The sequence below is a fragment of the Ursus arctos genome, unplaced genomic scaffold, assembly GCF_023065955.2.
Source record: "Ursus arctos isolate Adak ecotype North America unplaced genomic scaffold, UrsArc2.0 scaffold_2, whole genome shotgun sequence".
In the NCBI taxonomy this organism is placed as follows: domain Eukaryota; kingdom Metazoa; phylum Chordata; class Mammalia; order Carnivora; family Ursidae; genus Ursus; species Ursus arctos.
The window spans coordinates 71,780,209-71,804,221 of NW_026622874.1; the positions used below are offsets into that span (position 1 = coordinate 71,780,209).

At 43.5% G+C, this 24,013-nt stretch overlaps 1 protein-coding gene across 8 annotated transcripts in view; it reads left to right on the top strand.

The window, feature by feature from the left end:
- The window catches only part of LOC113270822 (RNA binding protein fox-1 homolog 1), a 330,982-nt gene that overhangs the window by 275,795 nt on the left and 31,174 nt on the right, over window positions 1-24,013 (top strand). For 7 of the 8 annotated variants that reach the window (XM_044391589.3, XM_044391594.3, XM_044391590.3 and 4 more), the window contains 2 exons: window positions 12,298-12,340; window positions 17,163-17,227. In XM_044391589.3, the coding sequence (XP_044247524.1) occupies window positions 12,298-12,340; window positions 17,163-17,227 (108 nt within the window). Of the gene's footprint in view, window positions 1-7,184; window positions 7,225-12,297; window positions 12,341-17,162; window positions 17,228-24,013 lie in introns of all 8 variants that reach the window. The other variant, XM_057314809.1, reaches the window with a different exon arrangement.

Here is a 24,013-nt window from a genome sequence, read left to right on the forward strand (position 1 = left end):
AATTCAGCGAGGGTCTTCGGCTGTATTACATACTGCCTGGAGTGCGCCCGCGCCGAACGAGAAAGTGTGAACCCAGCATCTTAAATGAAGGCTTCCCTTTTCCTCTGCTTGTTCTGTTGGCTGAGGCTGCAGGAGACTGCAGGGGGCGGGGGGCAACTCATTTTGGAAAGAATAGCAGAGGACAGCATAGAGCAGACATGGGCTGGTGTGCTGAGAGCCCTGAGCTTGAGTGGAAGCAAACAGCAGAGATTGGAAACCTCCTTCTGTTTCCAGAAAGTGATGTTATCGGCATTCAGGTGGTGCAGGTGATAGTGTGGATTTCCTGTAGCCGTTTGTCTCCAAAGTCCTTCAGGGGGAGATTTGTAGAGTCGACTAATGTCTTTACTCCAGTGCAGTTCAGCCTAGCATCCCTTTTCTCGCTTCCAAACCCTGTCTTGCACCTTCGGAGGAGTTCCTTCCAGTTAGGGGCAGGGGGCACCATATACACTAATAATCTCAATAAATGCGATAAGTGATAAGGGTGTTGTGTGAGCACCAAGGAAGGCCCCTTAGCTCAGCTTGGGTTTTTAGAGAAGGCTTCCAGAAAAAGAAGAAATGTAAGATGCACTGAAGTCCAACCACTTCCTAAATTGCCACGCTGAGATCCCATTCTCCCTCACACCCGGTGATCCCCATCTTTTCTAAGATGTCACCCAGCGAGCTGCATTTATTACAATTTTCTATGTGTCACCAGTTGAAGATACAGCTAACTGCCAACCTAACCCTCTGCTCTTCATGAAGTATGCAGTATATACTTGGTTACTGAAATTCCAGCCAAAAATGTGTCATTTATCCTATGTCCATGTACGGCTTCCATACTGTTTTCCCAAGATATTGGAAAAAAAAAAAATCTGGGGCGCCTGGGTGGCTCAGTCGGCTAAGAGTCTGACTCTTGGTTTTGGCCCAGGTCATGATCTCACAGCTGTGGGATCAAGCCCCACATCAGGCTCTGTCCTCAGTGTGGAGTCTGCTTCAGATTCCCTCTCCCTCTCCCTCATAGACACCCTCTCTCTCTCAAATAAATAAATTTTTTAAAAAAATCTTTAAAAATAAACCCCACAGAACTTCCATGGCTACTTCTGTGGAGCCTTGGGTGACCCTCGGAGGTATCCAACATCAAGATAGCCATACAGGCAGATTCACCAAGCGTGCCTTCCCATTCATCCATTTCCTCTGATTGATTTGGTTTCTCCTCCACATCCTGGTATTCTCTGAAGTCGCTCCCAGCAAGTAAAGAGCACAGGTTCCGAGAGGCCCTATTCTCTTCTTTCTCACATAGCTCAAAGAACCTTCTTGGGACATTAACACATGATGTTAACCCCGCCCTGGGGGGAGGGGTTCTGGTTGGACCATGGAGGGACCCGAGGAATGGGTGGAAAACCTAGACTGAGCCACCCAATTGATTGTCAACATTAACTAAACGAGGATGGGTGATGAGTTAGAAACCTGTCTGACCCCTTTCCTGGGAGGCTCCTGCAGTTCATAGACCCCCATTCCCTGCAAGCCACAGAGCTGGCTTTGGTCGGAGGCACTTCGATAGTTTCTGGAATATGTAGATCATAAATAAAATACTATCTGGTGAATGGATTCTGAGAGCGCTGAATCACCAGGTCTTCCCTATTTCTCTGTGCATTTGATCCTGGAGTCAGTTTTGATAGAGAAGCCTCAGTGTCCAGTCTGTCCTCCTATGACTCACATGAGGGAGAAATTGCCCACTGGGCCATGGCCATCCAAAGGAGCTTACAGATTGATGACCCATGGATGGAGGCGGCCCCCCCAGACTCAGTACAACATCTGATACTGGAAGACAGCAACTGAACCCCAACACCCTCCCGAAGGAACCCCGTGACACTGGCCTCGCCAAATCCTTGCTCTTAATTAATTAGCTACTTAACTAGTAAGCGGCTACTACCACGTGCCTGCTCTGTACCATGCGTGTTGTCTGGGGACACAGCAGAGTGCTCTAATGGAGCATCAAGGAATATTTTTAAAATTGTTATTATTCTAAGCTAACCATCCAGCATCTGCTATAGGGTTTTGGTCTTGGTTCTCTGGGTATCTTTGAACAAGGTGTTCTATACTTGCCCGGGAAATTACATATGACCCATCAATGGACAATTTCTCAGAGTTACCTTGAGAAGTGGTCTGAGGACACTCTGTACTAGTTTGTGTATCGGAGAGATGTGGGAGGATCTCAGGGAAAAAACTTCAAGCTCGCCCGTGTAGGAGTCAGAGCCACACACAGATCCTTGGGAACGCTTTCAGAGTAGGTCCTAGGAAAGCGTCTGACACCAGCCTCTAGGGCTATGTGTATGTGTCTTTCTGGCTATACATCACCCACACTTCCTGGCTTTAATTTCTAAGCATCTTATCCTCAGACTGCATTGTCTGTTGTTTAGGACCCTTCTTATTTAATATGAACACTAGGAACTGAAGTCATCACCTGTTACCAGAATATTTTCCAGAATTCTCTCTAGCTTTTTATTTGTGTGTTTGGTTCTGGTGTGAATTCTTCTTTAAACTTCCAGCCAGTTTTAAAGTGTAACTTCTGTTACATTTTTTTTAAAAACTCCTGATTTGAATGCATCTATAGACAAACACCATAAATCAGTGGTTCTTAAATTTGGGGGGGGAGGGGTGAGTTGTGTCACAGATGCCTTTAGAAATAATTAAAAATGTGGTTTCCCTAGGAAAATGTTGGTATACACATACATATATCCATACACAATAATATACAAATGCCAGGGAGTTTATGGACCCGTATCTATTCAAAAACAGCTAGATTTCAACGCATTAAAATTTTAATTTATTTTCCACTTGGAAGGGGCAGCAAGGTAGAGCAGTTTTAAATAACCTCTCCTTCAGGGATGCATTTGTGGTGGGCATATAGTCTATTACACAAACAGATTGTATAGTTTGGGCATCCTATACTCTCTTTCTTTTTCTTTTTCTTTTTTTTTTTTAAGGAAACTGATTTGCTATAGTGCAATCATTCCCTGCTTGCATCAACCAGATATTTAACTACTGTTATTACCTTTCTAAGGAAATGAGTTGTGCATCTGCATTATGTTCTTGCAAAAGCATATTGCAGGCCCAAAGTGATTGGCAAGCAATGCGATTACCTTTGCACGGCTAGACAGACCGCCTTTGCATTAAAATTGGACTGCACCTGTTCAGTGCATGACGGCAACTCCCTCTCTTGTACAGGGTGCAGTGAATTTATCTATAGATCCATACTTGCCACCGACTCCTGCCCTCCTTTCCTTAAACATCTGGTATTTTAAGTGTACCTCTTTCTTGGGGCTTTAAAAAGTCTTTAGACACATTCCCAGAAACCAGCGTGAGAGTCTGTTAAGAGCCTTCCCATGACCAGCTTCTGTTTAGAATAGGGCCTAGGAGACTGCCCCAGTCTCCTAGGTCAGTGCCGTCACAAATGTAAGGAAAAAGAACATGTGGAGGGCGGTGTCCCTTAGATCAATGAGCCTATTGGTCCCCGGGCCAGCAGCATCAGTGTCCCCTGGTCCTTGTTAGAAATTGGAATTTTAGACCCCCCCCCCCCCATCCAGACCTATTGAGTCAGAAACTCTGGGCTGGGCGTGGGACCCAGCCGTCTGTTTTAACAAGCCCTCAGATGACCTTGCCTAGTGCTAAAGTTTGGCCACTGTCGGCCACAGCAGTTCAAAGAGGGCGGAGAAGCCAAGACTCTCTGGACTAGAATCGCAGCTCAGCCACTTTAGTTTCTTTATATCTGTAGGGTGATGCCGGTATTCTCCAACTCACGGGGGTATTCGGGTGAAATGGGCTAATGAGCGCATGATGCTTAGACCAGGGCCTGACACAGAGTCATCATTCTAGAAATGGGAGGACCAGTAGTGTTTGGGCTTGGGCTATCACCAGCTGTTTAGGAGGAAAAACAGCATTCTGGTGCAAGTTGCAGCCCATCAGTTGGCTTCGTTTCCGAACACCAAAGAGGCCAGCAGTATCGGTTCCTTGTCTTTAGAGCTATCCTGAAAATAGATCACTTGCTCTCTCCATCATCCCCCCGTTCCCCCACAACGTGCAGGGGCGGCACTCGGTGAAAACGGGCACTCCCTGCGGGGTGTGGTTTATCATCATGGTGGGAATTCTTAGTTTCCTTTCTCAGTGAAGCCCCTGCAGTCTGCTGGGCCTCTGAACCCTGCAGACCCCCTTAAGGAGCCCGGGACCCTTTGGACACTAGGGCTTGCGTAGTCTGTTCCCTTTGCCTGGACTGCTCTTCCTCCCTCTCTACCTGGCTAAGGCTTTGAGATTTCCGAGGCACTTGCTCAGGTAACCCTTACCTCTGCTGCCAGCCCTCTTCTTCCGCTGCCCTTTCCGAGCACCTGTTCCTCCTGGACCCCAATCCGAGCTGCAATTTTATACTTATGTAGGTGTATGCACATGGCTTTGTGATGACGTGGCCCCTCCCTGAAAAGCTCCTTGAGGGCAGGTTTAGTGATGGACACACACTGCCTTGTCAGTGCCTTAGTGTAGTTGGTGGAGAATAGTAAGCATCTCAGGAGCAGAGAAATAGTGCTCATCATTCAGTTTGTTGGAGCTTGTCAAAATGAGGATGCTGGATCGCATTTTCTCTTTGGTTCTCTGCCTCATAAATGTGGGATGTCAGAGTCCCAAAGGAATTTTCCACGGCCCATGGTGGAAGGCCGAGCAGGGCACGGAGTTTCTCCTGGTGAACAAAAGGCCAATGTCAGGGCCTGTTCTTGCCTCCCTCCTGGGAGTTGTTGGTGCCAATGGACTTGACACAGGGGCGTGCAGCAGGCCACCATGTACAGGAACCTGAGCTGGCAAAAGAAGAGGCCACTCTTCCAGCCAGGACACGAGCTAGACACTCCCCGTCCCTGTGGGTGTGCGTGGGAACAGCCCCAACGTCTAGGCCAGGCTCGGCTCTTCCTTATTTCCAGAACAGCAGTCTCAGACTGGGTCCCCGTCTACAAATATGTATATGGAGGCATCACTTCCCATGTTTAAATATATATTAATATGTAGTTAAAATATGAATATTTTGCTCACCCCTGGATCACTTTCTATACTCCGATGTCAAGCACCTTGCTCGTTGCTTTGCACACAGCACTTCACTGCGTTCTCCTTGGAGGTAGCCACTTCCTAGCCTCTCGCCCCATTTTACAGTTGAGTACTTGATGCTCAGAGAGCTTAAGCGATGAGCCCAACGGCTCACAGCTGCTGATCGGTGAGGCTGTGACCTGATGCCCGTGTGGTTCCCGTCTAACTTGGCTTTTGAATGATGACCTGTTTTTGGAGGAGGCTGTTGGGAGAGCAGGTGTTCCCAGCAGAGGCACAGCAGCATGAAAGAAGGGGGCAGAAGCAGAAGCTGTTTTGCTACGGCTACATGACTCACCTCTGTGGTTCGGGGCCCAGACTAAATATTTGTCACTCTCCCCCGTTTCCTCAGATCTGTTCCAAGTCCCATTGGTAGAGGCTGGCCCTGCCTTCTGACCCCCAGCAGACACGATCTCTTAATGCTGGGAACGCTGAAGGCGTAGCTCAGGACACCACATACCTCAATATCTCGGATTAGGGTTTTAACGCTACTTGACGTGTGCTCTTGTGAACTGCGGTCTTCGCAGATCAACATGAAAACAGGCGAAAGCAATTCCTACCAACCTCCTTAGCGTGTGAAATCCCTGTCACGTTTTTAAGGATAAAGGTACTTGGGGTCTAGCCAATCAAGCCTGAAAAGCTCTGAGAAGCACTCTACAGGGTTCTCCAGCAAACCAGTGTCACAGCCGTGTGCGTGTGCGTGTGCGCTCGCGCGTGTGTGTTTCAAGTGCCTTCCTTTGGCTCCATATGCTTGGCTTACATGTGGGTCCGCTCCCCTCCTGAAACCTGCTGGCCCCCCTTTGGTAATCAAAGTCGTGTTTCTGTTAGAACCCAGCTCCATTCGATGGTGGGGCTCACTGGTCCTTTGCCAGAATCATAAATCATATTTGAACTCCGTGGGGCGATCTCAGGGAAGGTTATTAGTAACAGGTACCGTCCTGTGGAAAACATGCATCTGGTAACACCTGCTTTTATCATCCTCACGTCCTGCGATCCTCCCGGAAGCCTGTGAGGCATCAGGCTCCGTGTGATCCTCCTGAAACCCACTGCCTTGCTTAGGAATTGGGAGCCAGGGTCCCATGCTCACATAGCTGTAAGCTTTTCTTCCTGGCTGTTTCACTCAAGGTATACCGAGACACTTCTGGAGAAGTCCAGGATATTTTCCGCCTCCTATGAAGTCCCTTCCCTCTGGAATGACTATTTGGTGACAATAGAGCCACAGTGAGGCCAGGCTTACTCAGTCATAATGTGGGGCTTGCTTGGCCTGGATATAATTCATAAAAAATACACATAAGGTGCATGTATGCATACATGTGTACACGGGAGCACGCATACATACGCACATGTGCAGACACACACCACTACACACATTATACACTATATACATCCATCGGTGCGTGCACGCACACACACACATCCAACCGCATGCATGCACATGGCACACACATATATACAAACACGTATCACCTTGCACATGCACACATATAGAGATATTTTTGTACATTTACCAGGAAAGACTGGCACCTGCAATTACCAAATATAATAAATACTACAGGGTGAGAGAACATGAGAACATTTCTGGGATCGTTTGGGTTGTCCGGCTCTCCTAAAGTCATTCCGCTACCGTGCATGCTGAAAATACGACAGTCTGTCCCCTACCCTTTATCAATCTTATATTTTAAGCAGATGACGTCCCCCTGGGGGGAGCCGTGTGGTTGGATTGAATGTGAACTCTGACCTCCTGTCTGTCTAGGCCACTTAAACTGAACCTCTCCTTGCATTTCCTTACCCCCTCCTGAAAGAGTGGGAAGTCGGGTGCCCAGCACGCCACCATGGCCTGATTCTGGGCCAGCACCGAACCCCGGCCTAATTCTCTCGGGCTGACGGACAGCTGTTGTCTCCAACCTCCTTAACCAATGTGAAAACTCTCCTCGGTTCCTGTGTTTCGGGTCTTGTGACCAGACTAACTTCACCAGTGCAGGGGTTGGTGTGTCTGCATGGGGAAATGCACTAATATGGATGTTTTTCTTTGTGTGTGCGCCCTGCAGTGTTGTTTACCAGGATGGATTTTATGGTGCAGACATTTATGTAAGTATTCATTAACGTGCATGCCACCCCTGTTTCCTCCCGGAGTCATTCTGTTTACAAGTTTGCTGCAAGCTTCCTCTTCGGGGTCCGTGGGAAAGTGTGCAGGGGCGTACCGGCAGGCAGCAGACCTGCTCCCGACAGCCGTCGTGGCTGTCGTGGGGCGGCATTAGCTCCTTCGATAACTTCAGAAGACACGTGAACACCCCCTGAAAGAGATGGCATTTCTCTCATGTCAAATTAAAGACTCTCCCCCCAACCCAAAAAATATTCTCTCTCAAATTTTCAGTATGGTCCGTGTGTTTTCAGTATAATATTTAGGATAACAGCTATAGTTACTAGCTGTAGAGGGTTAAAAGATATTTTCATGGCTGCTTTGCTTTTTTTTTTTATGTTTTCCTATAAATACATTTAATTGTTGATAGTAATAGCTCTAGAAAGAACTCCTCCTACTCCGTCTGGATGATTTTAGCAAGAAATATCTCTCACAAAATGTATGCCAACTTGACCACGAGAACCCTATTTTCTTCCTTATTCCTTCCATTTCCCCCTAAACCATTATCTGACTTAGACTTGTTTGTTAAATTTAGAATCATTTATTAAACGGCGCCGCTTTATTAAGCTTCACTTTCAGGAAAGAGTAGGATGGCTCTCATTACGGGGACCATAGTCAAGCTTACCTAATGGATCTAGAGGTACTTTTTCTCCCACATTATGATATTAGCTGCAATGTTAGGAAAATAACCTGGAATAAAGACAATTTAAAATAGATGGGCAGGGTCGGGGGCTGTTTTTTAAATCATATCCTTTTTTATTACAAGCGACCTCAAATAAGTTCATTGGAATCGTACTTGTCTCATAGACTAGATAACAGAAAAATCGTACTTTTGACCAAATTGATACCATTTACTAGAAAATGGGACAGACACTGTTTATCTAATTTTCTTCCTTTTGAATTTCAGATAATTACAATTTTGAGACGTAGTATTTATCTCCATCAATGATGCATATAGTAGAGTTCTATCATTGCATCAGATACATTTATTATAATCTGTGGGTTAGTATTTTTTTCTTAAAATGAATGAACAACCTATACCCAGTGAACAACCAATTTCTTATTTTTTGTGTAGCTTAATCCATGCCTCCAAATACCCTCTTTAAAACAAACAAACAAACAAACAAAAAATGACTTTCAATGCATACCCTTATAAAGAGAGAAACAGGCTGGGGCTGGGCATCCTCGTGCCCATCCATATCCTTAGAAGCCCAATGAACCCAGCATCAGTCTACACCCTCCCCCAGTGTAGCCTCTGGATAGAGCATACATAAGTTTAAGACTTTTTTTTTTTTTTAATTTGGGAAATGGGGAGAGGAGAAGTGATGAAAAATGAGGGGGAAAAGACAATCTACAAAAAAAAAAAAAAAAACCCAAATCAAAAAACTATCTCCATCAACACCCACCAGTGGGGGTAGGGGAAATATATGTTAGTAAACCTAGCTAAAAACAAAAATATATGAGCTGTTGTTTATTGAGTGTCGGCCTCTCTATGCCTCAGTTTCTTTATTTGTAAACTGACAGCAGTTTATTGAATTATTAATTTGTGCTGTCCTGTGGATATTTCCAGTGGGCGTCTTTTCCTGCCTCCCAGATGTGTGAGTAGCAGGAAGGAGGAGCTGCCCATAGGCAAAGTCTGTCAGATCAGAGACATGGGGAAAGAATGCACTAGAAAGAGGAGTGGGCAGATGTGTTTGTGCTGGTTGGTGCTAGAGATACAAATGGAAATCCATGAGAACAAAGCAAATGGGGGGAGCAGAAACATGCAGAAGGGAGCAAACCAGACTAGACGGGAAGATAAATTCCATTCAGGACGAAAGCTACAAAGAAAGTCCCTTTTTGCTTTAAGTTCCTTTAGTGGCTTTTGTCTCTCCCAGATTCATATCTGGGCCAAGCCTGCGGGGCGCAGTGGCATAGCCCCCACAGGTGTCTGGGTGCGGCACTCAAAGGGATTCTGTCCTGGGGGCCTCGTTACTTGTTTCTGCAATGCTACACTTCCTGGTGTCAAGGTTGAGAAGATTATTTCTCTCATTCTTTGCAAGCCACTCTTCTAGCCAAAAAAAATTTTATATCATTTTCCCACTGTTCGTATTATATGACAATAAGATTTTTCAGGGGGTGGTTCCAAATGGGCAATTAGGGGACAGAAGCACTGACAGAAATAACTTGGAGCTTTGTTTACCCAGCAGTTGCTTCTGTCCTCTTTCCCAGAAGGTAGCTCAGGCCTTGCAGACCTTCCTGACTGTTCTGCTCCGTGTAAGATGGCAAGTTTGCAATATTGCTGCCTGGCGGTGTGTGTCTGTGGGGCACAGTGATGGACTAGACTGCCCATTACGGCAGCAAGACAAGGGCTCATCTATGGCCTTATGTCCATTTAAGGGAAAGAAAGAATATGAATATTTCCTGCACTCTAAAGTTTACAGAACAGGATTCCTCTTGGCTAGAAGTACCTTAAGTTTCAGATGTGCTTTTTGAAGCTGTCACCCCTGCCTCCCTTGTGGTCCTGGTCTGTTTTGATGACTGGAACTGTCCCCAGGGCACCATCTCTTGAAGGATGATTGACAAGGTTCATAGAAAAGCATGTGAGATTCTGTTTTCTTTAAAGGAAGTTTCTGGGTTGCTCCTTCAATCTCATTAAAAAATAGTACACAATAAATAGGGTTAGGGCAATCCTGAGAGGTCCTGGGACATGTGTTAGACACCTGGGTCACCTCTAATAGGTTTAAATGTCCTCTTTGATTTTAACTTTCCTGGGTAACATAGTGGGCTTCTAGCTTTGGTGACTGCCAGGAATTTAGCTTGTATAACTAGTCTGTCAAATCTGCAAGTTCGCCATGATTGCTTAGGTGCACATTTAAATGATTTTCTTTTCATGAAAAAGTAAGTCAAGGTAAAGAAAAAAATAATGGTAGTAGTGATCAATGGGATTGACAACCTGTTTGCAGGTTGAAGTGGGACTAAGTCCTCTGGGTCTGCAAAGCAATCCATTCTATCTTGGGGTGAAGCTGTGGATCTCATGGGACCAGAATTGGCCACAGAGCTGAAGGTCAGTGTGGCTTAACTGCATTTAGCCACGTTTGTCTTCCCCCACTCAGGGAGCGATCCCAGGATATGGCATTTGATCAAAAGGTAACTATTGAAAATGGAAATAAGGCCATTCGAATAGAGCTATTTAAAAAGAAGGTACTAACGCAGTGGAGAGTGGGGTGAGAGAGTAGAGCAATGGGAAGAAGGGAAGAGAGGACAGGTGGGGAGAGGGGAGACAGAGAAAGAGAGAAACAGTGATAAATGATAGAAATGTTAACCCTGTTCCCTTTTTATAGGAAAGCCCTAAGCTTTCCACCAGTCCGTGCAGCCATGAGGCTGGTACGTCTTGATGAGATTCCAGTGCCTATTCACGTGACTCTTAAATTCCATTATGGCAAGTTCCTGGCTGACACCTTGGCTAAACAAAATTATTTATGAGTTCATGTCACTCTGCCATCCATGGATCTTAAAACAAAGAGGTGTCCTCATTTCACTAATGTAAACATGGATAACTGGAACACAGAACTTCTCCAAATAAACCCCAAGTCCTTATTCCTAGGACCCTGCTCTCAGTGGGAGTCGGCTTTGAGTCAGCTAATATTAGGCAGGCCAGTCACCACAGGGGCAACTGCCCACCAAGGAGTTATGCATTACTATGTGGGACAAGAGGGTCAGCCTTTACTGCCTTCCTCCCCTCAGCCTGGAGGGGAGGAATTGCCTCCACCCACTACCTCTACTTTTGTTTTCAGAGGGGGAAACTTGTCTTCAGAAAAGAGATAAATTTTTTGTCCAAAAATGTTCATTGAGGCTGGGGTCTGAGCCCATGTGATCTGGATTCAGAGTTCAGTGCTTAAGCCCGGAGCCAGTGGAGTAACATTGTTGCCCTCATTGACCAAACTCTGAGAAATGCAGGAAAGGAAAGGAGGAAGATGAGAAGTAAGAAGATAATGGAGAGGACAATGGGGTAGGAGGGTCATGAGGAACAGTATCTCTCCTTGAAACTTCCTCAAATAAGCAATGGGGGACAGAGAGAGAGAGGGAGAGAGAGAAAAGCCTAGAATGTTGACAGGCATAGGTCCACAGGCTTAAATTTACTAAATCTAAGGCCAAGTAAAGATTAAGATGCATATATACATATATATGTATGTACAGACACACCTTTATAAGGCAGGTCCCTAAATCCCTTACAGTATTCCACCCCCTTGAGGTCTGCCCTAGAACTGTGAGATTTCACTTTAAACTAGAACTAAACTAAAACATGAAAGATTAGGCTCTCCCACAAAAAACTCTCACAACGCAAAATTGCATCCCCGTCTGTCTGAGGGGTTCTACTTGAGATCTTGTTGTTGGACTTGAATGAGGTCGTGACCTTTGCACTCTATATATATTATCGGCAGCTTTTCTAGACACGTGCGCGCGCACACACACACATAATTTTTCCAGTCCTGTATCTTAAAAGTAGCTTTGGTAGCTTCAACGTGATTCATTAATTCACGAAATTCAGTTGCACTCTCTGTTGTTATTTGATGTCACATTTTTAAAATAAACGTATCGATACAGTTATGTACTGTCATCGTAACTGCCTCAGTAATGAAGCATCAAAGCTAGATCCTTGGGTATTCCAGAGAATTCTAATCGTGAGATAAAGAGAGAAATTTGAAGTAGTCACCTTGAACTGTTGCGTTATGCTTAGAAGGATGAGAAGCCATGAAAGTATCGTTTTCTCCTCTCTACAGATAAACGCAGGTTATGGCGGTGGGCTTGGTACAATCAGTGGGGCTTGATCCCCACCCGCACCCTCTGATACTCCGGGTTTCAGAGATCTGCAGCTACAACTTGCTGCTGCTTTTGGTTTGATGGGTCATTCGCAGGTCGTAGTGAAGTAAGAGAAGCAAACTTGTAAATGAATTGCTCTGGAATTTGTCTGACTTATGCATTTTCTTTTATTTATTTCATTTTTGCATTGAAAACATTACATTTCTGTTTCCTTATAGAGTAGTGTATCAAGAGCCTGTGTATGGCAATAAATTGCTGCAGGTATGAAATCCCGACTGGTGGAAAAACTCATCACAATGATTGTGGGTTTGCTGTGAAATCCTACTAACAAGACAATTCTGGGGAGGGGAGATGGTCTCTAACATAGAAGGAGGAAAGACTTGACTGAATTTTCCAGTTTCGATGTGAATGCTTCTAGAATAGAGATGCACATCCTCAGATATCCCGTTTGCTTGATCACGAGTGTATCAAAATGGAGATTCTGACTTGGCTATAAATCTCCTGGCTTAAAATGCATCAACACCCAATTAATATAAATTCGGTGAAAAGACTTGCAAGGTTTCATTGTATCAACTGTCTGGGTGACTTTGTAGTAGGTTCCTGGACTCAACTGGCATGGTTAAACAAAGAATTTATTCATCCAGCATTGAGGGTCAGCACAGCTAACATAACTTTCCCTGGTTTCATTGTAGCTTCTTATAAATTTATTTCACACCTATTGCTATAGCTTTCAACCCTATTACTCACTGCCGAAGCAACCCCCAAATGAACCAATTTGTAGGAAGAAAAAAGAGCGACACATCCATTGGAGTGTAGCTGGCTGAGTCTCCCAATATGGTCTATAACCAACATTAAAACTGTCAAATAAAATGAAAGAAGAATGTAAAACTATGGATGATCAGGGGAGTTTTAGTACATGGATTTCCCTGTAACATGCAATTCCCATTTTTGTTCTGTATTAAGGCAATTAAGAAAGTACGTTCTTTTTTAACCATGAGAATTAATCAAGTTTTAATGAGAAATCTAGTATGAAAAGGGGGTGCTTGGATCTAGGAGAGAACAAGATAATTTAAATTTCCAAGATCAACTTTTATTTTTACATTTCAGGAAAACTGATTTTCATTGCCACACTTCAAAAACAGCTGGTGTGTGATGCAGATAAATTAGGGAGCGATTATTTATGTTTAAGTGTTTCATTTTGCAGATGTTCTTATACATGTTGTTTTAGGGGAAAAAATGTATATATAGATATATGTGGATACATCTATATATATACACCGGTATATTCCAATCCACCTTGTAGACTGCATGAAGTGAAATCCTTGGGTATTCGTAGAAACGGGGAAGCTTCTGTCTAGGATTAAGCCCTTTGCTACTTTATACAGTTAAGCTGAACGGAAACACACACACACACACACACACACACACACACACACGTTACAGCACTACCCATCCCTGTGTCCCCACCAGCACACAAACGTTTCACCTCTCTTCCTAAGTCATTTGGAGATTAGAACAACTTTTTCCAAAAGTATGCTCTAAAGTAAAAAACGTGATTTCCTTTGTCGAATGGCTCTGAGATGTACGGAGGATCTACGGTGCTTGTCGGTATCGTTTTAGAAAGTTCCACAGATGGAGGAGCCAGTCTCGTTTCGTTTAATTTGGCGTTTTCCAAACCTAGTTGGTCATGGAAAATTCCATTTCCTACCATTATTAGTATCCCACAAAGCGCAGTTTTGAAAACGCTTTGTTGGCGCACCATTAGAGGTCCTCAGTCAGTAACTTGCCCCAACCTCCAGAGGTCTCGCTAGCAAAGGAAATGTTTCAGACAATGAGTGGGGATCTTTGTGGCCACTTCTGCTGGTGGCGGCAGAGGTGGGAGGGGGGATTCATAATGGCCATTTAACATTTACATTTTATATAAGGTCTCATTTGTAGCTTGCTGCCCGATATGTGACAAATGAGTATATTTTATGATGTAGGGAGTACAGAACCACGTTGTGCTTGCCATTTGGTTTGGTGGTAGGAAAAATCAAATTGTCAAGGAGGCATTTTTGTCCTAAGGTCAGGAAGACTGTTTCAACATGAACATGGTTTGGTGCCAGCAAATGGAAGTGAGCTCTCCTTTTTCAGACATTAGCCCAGAACCTTGCAGAAGCTTTGGCTATGCTCAGCGAGCTGCAAAATATGGAGCAATAAAATTGATTAGAGTCACCTGTTAGAAAGGCAAATTAAAGCAATTTGTATTTTTGATCATTTTACAGTGTATGCACCCATACACAGAGTTAATACACAACTCTGTTATTCCCCTAATATGGATTTCATACAGAAGAAAAATAGCAAAGGAAGACAATGCAGTACATAGATGTGGTGGTATCAAGCCCCTGAGCCTTTTCTTTTTCCGCTTATTACCTATTTGAGGGATCACTTAGACCTGGACTGTCCAATGCTGAAGCCACCAGCCCCGTGTGGCCCTTGACGTGTAAATTCAGATGAACTCAAACAACTTAAAAATCGCAGTTTGTTTTAGCAGCCAACATGTCAAGGTTCAATAGTCACTTAGGACCAGGGACGACTGTATAGGACAGCTCAGAGGCAGAACATTGCTGTCATCACCAACAGACCTACTGGACAGGAAGATCAGTGCTCAAGGTCAAAATCTTTCCACTGGCTCCGCAGACCTCGACAAACTATGACCTTGAGCCTTAAGTAGGGAATGCTCATAAACAGATTCCTAAATATTGCCAGGCCATTGACCATTTGTGCCTGTCTCGCATAGAAACACACACTTAGTTTGTCTAAATGGGCAAGTCATGTGAAAATAATGGAGAGGATGGGTCCTTCCCAAAGCGCCATAGACAAGCACATCTGTTGTGCAGAAGGACCCTAGTTGCACACACATCCATTTTATGTTCATACGATAAACATCGACTGGCAGTCGGTGAGGTTCATTTTCGTTATCTGCTATTTGCACAGCAGCTGTTCTTTCCACTTATCAAACTGGCTGCCCACTTTCAGTGATGGAAACAATCGCGGAAGTTGGGACACAGAGTTCAAACATAGAGGGTTTGCAGGGGGGTGGATGGTGTTGCTAGAGATCTTTGCTGGGACAAAATTCAGTCACCAAATCATGATTGATTTACATGGCACTTGATGGCAATACCTTTGCAATGGCTTTTGTTTTTTATTCTTGGAGAGAAAAAATACACACACACACACACACACACACACACACACACACGTGCACTTTCTTTCCATCCAAGCTTTCAGCTGGTGGCAGTTAGTGCCCCCTAGCAATCAGCGAGCCAACTCCAGCCCCTCCCTATCTCATTGTTTAATATACACAACTGCACACCGGCGTCTTTCTGGACGCATCATGAAAGCCAAGGAGATGGACAAGCAGATAAAAAGAATGACTCCAGAAACCTGGTGACCTGATTTCCCTTCAGCCCATCCTTCTGTATCTTGAGCTTTGGTGCTGGTGTGACAACCGTTTGGTTTTACAACTCCTCGGCACATTTAATGAGTTTTTCTGTTCCTAATTAGAAAACATGGTGTTTGGAACACCAGGTGGTGTCTGGCTAAGGCCTCATTTTTTTTTTTTTAACTTCCACATTGTTTTTCAAGGGAGACTTTTTTTTTTGCGGGGGTGGGGGGTGTAATACTGGCTCCAAATGATTGGTGATTATCTGTCAGGATGTCTTGGATTGTGCCTTCTCCAGGAATGCTCCAAAGCACAAATTTCTTTAAGGACAGACTAGATTTTTTAATTGCTAGGTATGTTGTGGCAGATTACTCTGAAAGTTGGAAGAGGGTAGAAATAAATTATTGACACCACTTTGTCCACATTTCGAAAGATTCTCTTTCCAGCATCTATCTCCTTGTCTTACCACTTGGCTGTCCCCTACTCACGAAGCTAAGGGTAACATACCCCTTACTCCAGATTTTGTTGTTAGGGCCCATCTGACACACGAGTGACTTGGCTGTTAGAGGGTCCTGGAACACATCAGTCTGTTCAGAATTGCCCCTTTATGGTGAGGGTGAGAACTGTTTCCTCAGAGGATTATGGGATGGTGAATTCTAATTAGAACCGAGTGTTCCCTCTGTTATCGGTAGAGACTGGATCATGTTTGTTAATTGTGCTGAGAGCATTCGACAGTGGTTGATGTATCGCTGTGGTCTACTGAGCAAGAAGCTCAGTTATTTTCACAGTTTGATAATCAATGCTCCACTGAACACAATTCCTTTCGCATATGACCATTTGCTTGTCCTCTGCTTAATTGAACAATTGCAGTAACTGGTACATGCAACTAAATGTTAATTATTTTTTTCAGGTTTTTTTTTCCTCTTAATGATTTTATTTACAAATTGGAAAGCTTTATCATATTTTCCACACCAAACAAATTCCCTATTTGAACCAGTGCGATATCAGCGGAAAAGACAGAATTTTTAACAAGTGTTCACCATTCCATTTTTTTAAAATAATTATGCAACATTTAGAAAGCTAAACACAGTCTTCTTTCATTGCTTCAGTGGTCGGACAGTTACACAGGCGAGAGATGACTAATAAACTTTCAATCAAAGCGTTATCTTATTTTTTTATAAATATCAATGTACGACAGGGGGGCATTAGCTCAATCTATGTTGGATTTTTAAGGAAGTAATCAAGGAGGGTTTGAATAAGACGTAAGTTAGTAGCTAATAAGTAAAGGTAAAGCATAATCATTTTTGAAAATCTGGAAAGTTCAGCAAAGTATACAGAGTGTGTAGAGAATCCCCTGTAATCCTCCCCACCCCAACACAGTCACCATTAACCATTTAGGTACGTCTCTTTAGAAGGGTGTCTGGGTTCTTCCTTGGGGAAATGCTTACGACCGCTAACCTTTAACACCCAGCTGGGGTTGGGATCCAAGCCCGTGTCTCTCCAGTGTGTTTTGTACTTCTGCTTTGGTACTAAGCTTTCATTAACCTCCACATTAGACTGGTAGATGGGGTTACTGCTGTTCTGGTGCGGCCTCACAGTCGGGCGCCCCTGCGTTGGCCTCCTCTGCACTCCTAAGTCCGATTTCTCCTTGCATTTTAGGGTGGTTATGCTGCATACCGCTACGCCCAGCCAACCCCTGCCACTGCCGCTGCCTACAGTGACAGGTAAGAGTCTCCCTCCTCCTGCTTGTCAACGACCTGGAAATGAACTTAGCTGGTGGGAGGCGAGATTCTCGTCTGGTTCTGGTGCGCATGCATGACTGCTGGGGAGGCAGCCCCAAAACTCAGGTCCCATGGTAAAGGTAAACAGTGCCACATAGAGAGAGGATGAACCATGAAGCCTAGAACATCCTAAACTCTTGCCCTCTCTGCTAAAACCCGAGATGCTATGTTTTGTGCCAGTGTAGTCGCTTTTCAGATCTTTCTCAATCCCTGCGACAGCGCACTTTGCATGCACACACGTACTGTCCCTGCACAGCCTTCCCACGTCTTCCGTGTGAGAAGCAGCCGTGGTCTCCTCTCACTCCTAGGAAGAACACCAGATGATCCTACAGGTTTTCCTCCACTTCAGCCACCCTGCTTCCCTTTTTTTTCCTTACAACTTTTTACACCCAGTAAAGCATTCCTTCCGTTGCCTTTTTTTTTTTTTTTTTTAATCCAACACAAAGGAATGGGGGCGATGTATCTGGCGTTCCTAAGGAGATTCACTCTTTTCGGCAGTGCCCTGTGTCTGATCCTACTACAATAAGCCAGTGTGTATTTGTAGTGTGCACCACATGTTAAGACTGGCAGTGGAAGGGGGACAGAGTGGGTCTAAGAAATGCAGAAGTCAGAACGGATGGCGGGGCAGGGGTGGGGGGTGGAGGCGCTCCATTGCCCAGGCTTGACAGATGACTCGGTTTCTGAAATGGCAAGCCGCAGCTATTTTCGTGTAGGTGCCTGGGAAAAAACAACAACAACAAAGTGTGTGTTTCCATATTTGAATGCAACCCATTGGCTCTGTTTTCTGAGGACATAAATGTGAATGTTCAGATGCTCTGCATGCACAAATGTCATTGAGGGTGCTTATTTTTGGTAATGACTCCTTTAATTTAAAAATACGTCTCATGGATAAAACAGTGATGGTAACGATTTGCATGTGTGGCTGAGGCATGCTGGGTCAGACAGGTAAGCAGGCGATGAACTTGACCCCCGAATGGGAAGTGGCAGCAGCCGCCGGTGCTCCTTCCTCCCTGGCCTGTCGTGACTTAGCTCCTCTCTCAGTTTGCTGTGGTGTGCTTTCTCTGCGGCTCCATTCCATTTCCCACGGGACGTGTCGTTAGCTTGATGTAGCTGCAGATTTCTTCCGAGGTAGAAGAAAGCAAAATCAACTCCTGAACCCTAAAACCGGCACTTTGAAAACCCCACGCATAGACTTGTTTCACATGGCTCTTGGGCGAGACAGAAATGAGATCCACTATCTGGTTGTATGTAGGTATTATTACTGTTTGCTTATAAACAGCCCTAATGAGTTCTCAAGGCTGGAGGGAGACTCCAAAGAAATCCAAACAATTGTTAAGAGGCAGTTCTAAATACATAAATTATCCAGTTACCCAGTGTCCTCTTGCCAAGATGCAAAACGTGTTTTGATGTACGTTACTATCTTCAGTATACTTTGACACGGGATTAGGGAACTGGAGAGGGTCAATAAAGCTCATACAACTGATGGCAATCTTGACATCCTGGAGCTCATCCTACTAATGAAAAGTCTTAATGCTATTAAACTCTGCACACCGAAGATTCACAAAGTATCAGTTGTAATGTGGTTCATCTACAACCCTTAATTATTTTCATGAAAATATCTGTAGATGCTAAATTCTCAAACACCCACTTTGTATATAATTATAATCATAGTAACTTTAGCCTGCTGTATAATTATAAGAATCTTAAACGGATTTATTTCTTTGGATTTTTATCTTCTCAGTATAAGTGCATCTCCCCCCACGTTGATAAAAGGTTAATTATAAAGATATAACTTAAATTGCTTTCTTCAATAAGACCCATCTAGACACTTTTTTAAAAATAAGCAATATTTAATACTATTCTTAAATAGAATTACTTGAGAATCTGGCCATCTCTATTAGCATTTGTTTGAAAATTAAGTTAAAGTGTTGGAGGAGTGGGGACACCCTATGCAAATATGTGTATAAAATCTGTTATTTTAACATTGAGATTTCTCATTGGCAATGTGTCCTACTGAAAATTGCCCTCATTCTTGGTTTGGTAAATTTTGAATGACCCTACAATTCCCACATTAGTGCAGTTATTTCCGTGGAAGAAACCAAGTAAATATACTCTTGTCCATGTAATTGGCCTCTTGCTGTTCATGAAAGAAATTTGTATATTGGGTCTTCTTGGTTGCTGTGGAAATTAATTACCAGCCCTCTTTAACTCTATTATAAGCAAGACACTTGCCACATATGGGATCATTGCATTGAGGAGAATGCAGTAATAGGCAAATTATCAGAAAACAATCTTTAAAATGATATTTCTGGTTTGATTTATAAAGCATATTTATGACATGGTGGTACTTCCTTATAGTTCCAGTAAGCAGGTGAAGAGAAGGAAGACCCTTCCCTTTAACAGAAGACACATATTTGGGGAAAATGTGAAATTATCAGAAGAGCTTTTGAATCTAGATGAAAGATGTCAAGTTTCTAGAATTTATCTCAGGGCAGTTGTGTAATAATTTATTTTTACATGATCATGAAGCTTAGTATCAGTAGTGATAGATTCTCGGTTCCTCTCGTCTAGAAGACAGGCAGGATGACAAAGAGAAAAAACTTCTTAACCCAAAGAAACTCCTTCAGAACAGGAAGCAAAATCAGTAGGAATTGAGAGTGTTTTGGTAACGCTCACTGGTTGTTAACAAGATGAAAAGAGAAACGGCAACTAACTTTACTTGTAATTGTGAGATACACCCTTCAGGCATGTGGAAAGCAAAAGAAGCGTGGTGTCCCCAGTTGGTAGAATTTTACCTTTTATCAGCACAAATTAAGCCCTCATCAAATTAAAGATTCAGGGACCTTTGGAAAATATTGAACTCCAGTAACCTCAGGACTGTCCAGAAGGTCCTTGATGGGCACCTTGCAACTCCCTCCCCATCATCTTCTTGGTTAAATGATCATATGCTGATTATCTGGGAGCACCCTGAGAGTTTCTGACTGCTGACCTCCAGAATGAAGACCATCTGGTGTGGGCAGAGATTTCCCCAAAAGAAAGAGACCTGCCTGGACTAGGTAATTTGATAGTCTCACTGACAGATTTAATGGGAATAGGCAAACATCTCTCCTTGGCATCTAGGAAATGTGTGGTAAGCTCTTGACTTCACCAACTCTTAATTTTTAATCTCACTTTGACTGAGGGGAAACCAACTGTCCAGACAAAGGGGATTGTTTTCTGAGCTTGAACCAATCAAAGCATGGCAGTGGGGCCGACGGTCATCTGGTCATTGCATGCCACTTGGTGTTGCTGATGTGTCTGTGATGCGTTCTGGATTCGACAGGTCCACCATCACATTAGCTCGATGAATGGCTTGCTTGAATTAAGCCTGGGGCAGGCTTCTCTTTATGGATTGGCTCTTGGTTTCGTTGTGTTTTATGACTTGGTTGTGGATGCATCTGTGAGCAGCCGAACCAGGAGGTGGAGCGGGAGGGGATATTCCCTGTTCAGTGACTTGTGTGACAAATATTTGGGGATGTATGTATGATGTGTATATAGCTTTGATGAAAATGTTCTCTCTCCAGAAAGGCAGACATTTGTCATGCTTGTCCTGCTTGCTCAACATTCTAACTTCTCCTAACAACCAGTGCATGAGAATGTCCCCCACGTTAGGGCAGAGGGGAACCAGATTCCAGCAGCTAGAGAAGAAAGTGACACAGGGTAGTTCACTCGGAAATTTCGTAACAATCCTGTTACACTGACGGTTACCAGGGGCCATTTCTCCTTCTTTCACATAAAGATCTTCCTGTAGAGATCCCCCAAAGTCAGGAGCTTTGGACATACAGTCAGCCCCAGCTGCACAGGGGCCCCTAGACTGAGCAAAAGAGACAACAAGCAACAAGGTTTTGTTTATTTGTTTGTTTTCTACCTTTTTTGTTCATTTGTTTTTTGAGATCTTAATATTTCATTGGAAACATAGTATTAGACTGTATCATATAAAATTGCTATTTTTGTGTGACAAAAATGGTAGAATATTGGCAATTTCATAGCTCAACTTAATAGAAACCCAATGGAAATGCCCTAGTATCAATTATCTTGCTCTCTGCATTTGAAATATATGTACTCATACATATGTGTGTGTATGTTGTGTCTACGTATACATACACATATGCTAAAAGATACACACACACACACACACGCCTGTGCCTTAGACCCTCACAAAGGACTCATAAGAGTATCTAAGTAAATCTTAATACAAGGAGGTCAGGACTTGTCAAATTCAGGCAGTCATAAGCCACATGCTAGAACATTTTTTAAATATGATAGTCATAACCTATGAATGAGTTTCTATTTCAGAGATAAATAGATCAGTAGTTCTTTTTTAAAACTCAGTAGGCATAAGTAGGCATGGGTGTGAGGTCATGGAGCATTTGGTCTACTCCTATTCAAATTTATAGAGGTGATAGAGACAGAAACATACATACGTAGATATACAGATGAGTGAACGAATAGACGGATGCGTGGGTGGGTGAATGGGAAGAGAGAGAGTGAAAGAACGAAGAGGGAGGGAGCGAGGGAGGAAAGAAGGAAAGGAAGGAAGGAAGTTGTGTGGACAGATAGGGAGAGAACATCTCTCTACCTTCTCATAATATTTCATCATAAGCGTAACTACAAGATATAGAACCAGATTGTTACGTAAAACCTTAGTTTGACCCAAACTGAAAAAGTAAAAGAATTTGAGTTGATTTCCATTTAGTGCAGGTCCTCCCTATCTATTTTAAGACTTTTTACTTACTGGATTCAGATCAAATAATAGAGAAATGTCATCATTAAAAGAAGGCTGGTAATTGCATTTAAAATGATGTAGCATGTTATTTGGAGTCCTTATCAAATGATATAGACTAAAAATTAAGGGCTTGTCAGCTTGTAAAGCACAGGAGCATCCTGAATGGAACATTTAATTTACCATTGGAGGGGTTTTTTTTTAAGGTTTTGGGGGTTTTGTTTTTGTTTTTTGTAGAAAGTTTCATTTTTAAAATATTGCTGTACTTCAGCGACTTAACGAATTTTTTTCTTGCTTGGCACAGAATACAGAAAGCTTCATCTGTGGATAATGCAGATCCCTTAATGAGGGTAGACAGTGGAAAGCAGACAAAGGAGGGAAGTGTCACCATTTTCCCCAGCCCCACTATCTGAACTGAGTTCAATAGGGGTGGAAACTGTTTCTGGTTAAGAATCCGCAGCAAGCCCGGGCACTCATTCTCTGTGATGTGTGCAGGGAGAGATCTCATCCTGGGGCTTTGTTTAAAGCGCTGTCCCCCAGGGCCAGTTCAGGACCTGGTGACTGCCTCTGATAACGTATTTCCTGGGTCGCTGGCACAGAAGGATGGGGGCAACGTAATGGGAGACCAGCTCCCTGGTCTTGGGAACGGTCAGGCCTTAGCCGTGCTTTTTTCTCGGATGCCATTACAAAGAGCTTTTCTTTTAGGAAATGATGACATCAGCGAATGGTAGCTTTGTTTTGGTTTGGTTTTTCTTTTTCTTTTTTCTTTTTTTTTTTTAAAGTAGGCTCCACGCCTAGCATAGAGCCCAAGGCGGGGCTTGAACTCAAAACCCTGAGTCAAGACCTGAGCGGAGATCAAGAGTTGGATGCTTAGCCAACTGAGCCACCCCGGTGCCCCGGTTGGTTTTTGGTTTGGTTTGGTTTTGTTCATTCAGTTTTGGTTTTAGTGTTCCTATTTGGCGAAACAAAAGCTGGCAACTCTATAGTAGCTTTCCTATTATTTTTCATTTACGTTTTTGATTATTTTCTCTGAGAAATCTGCTGTTGAAAAATAGAGGGAGCGCATTATAAACCTTGGTGAGGCCGAGGGTAGTTCTTGGATGAATAAGGAACTGAGGGCTCAGTTGATGGAGGCTCAGAGGGGACAGAAGTGTATCTATCCCGTGGCATCTCCCAGCTCAGACAAGGATCCAGGGTCAGAAGGAAATGGGTTTGGATTCAGATTCTCACCTGTTAAGTCAGGTCACGGCAGCAAACAGCAGTTACTTCTCTGTACCTCAGCTGAGGTTGCCTTCTTAAAGTTGTTTGGGATTTCAGCTCTTTATCTTTTCTGCTATTTTCACACGCCCTGATGAGTTCTCCCAGGTTCTGCAATTTAAGAAAAGACGCCCTGTCAACTTGTACTAGAAATGTAGCAGAAATGAGTCATTAATGCCTCTATTTACAACCTACACCCCAATGCCTAGAAAAGCATGTCCAGATTTTTAATAGAACACCAGTTGAAAAAAAACAGTATATATGTTGTATATAGAATATACGAGTATACAGTATATTCTTATTTTAACTTATATTCTCATTCTTTTTGGTTTAAAGTTCACTTTCTGAACTGATTCATTTTGGGTTTTTTGGTTTTTTTTTTTTCTTCAGTGAATCAGGGTACCCCCGGAGGAGAGACTGAAGCTAATTATTCCAGGCAGCTGTAGGGTAACTAGAGAGAAACCTGTATTGCCTGCGAGTTTCCCACTACAAGGCACACACACCAGACAAAAATAAATGTCTTCAGTAAAACTTGCAATATATAGGACAGTGCTCCTGTTAACATGTTCATTAGATGGAAATAGAGTTTATTATTTGCATGATTTTACTAAGACTTCTTGAAGTTTGATGTAGCAGGTGAGCAATCTTTGATTCAAATCATCATCTGTGACAATGACAATTGTGATCATCACAATACTAAGTCGTGATGG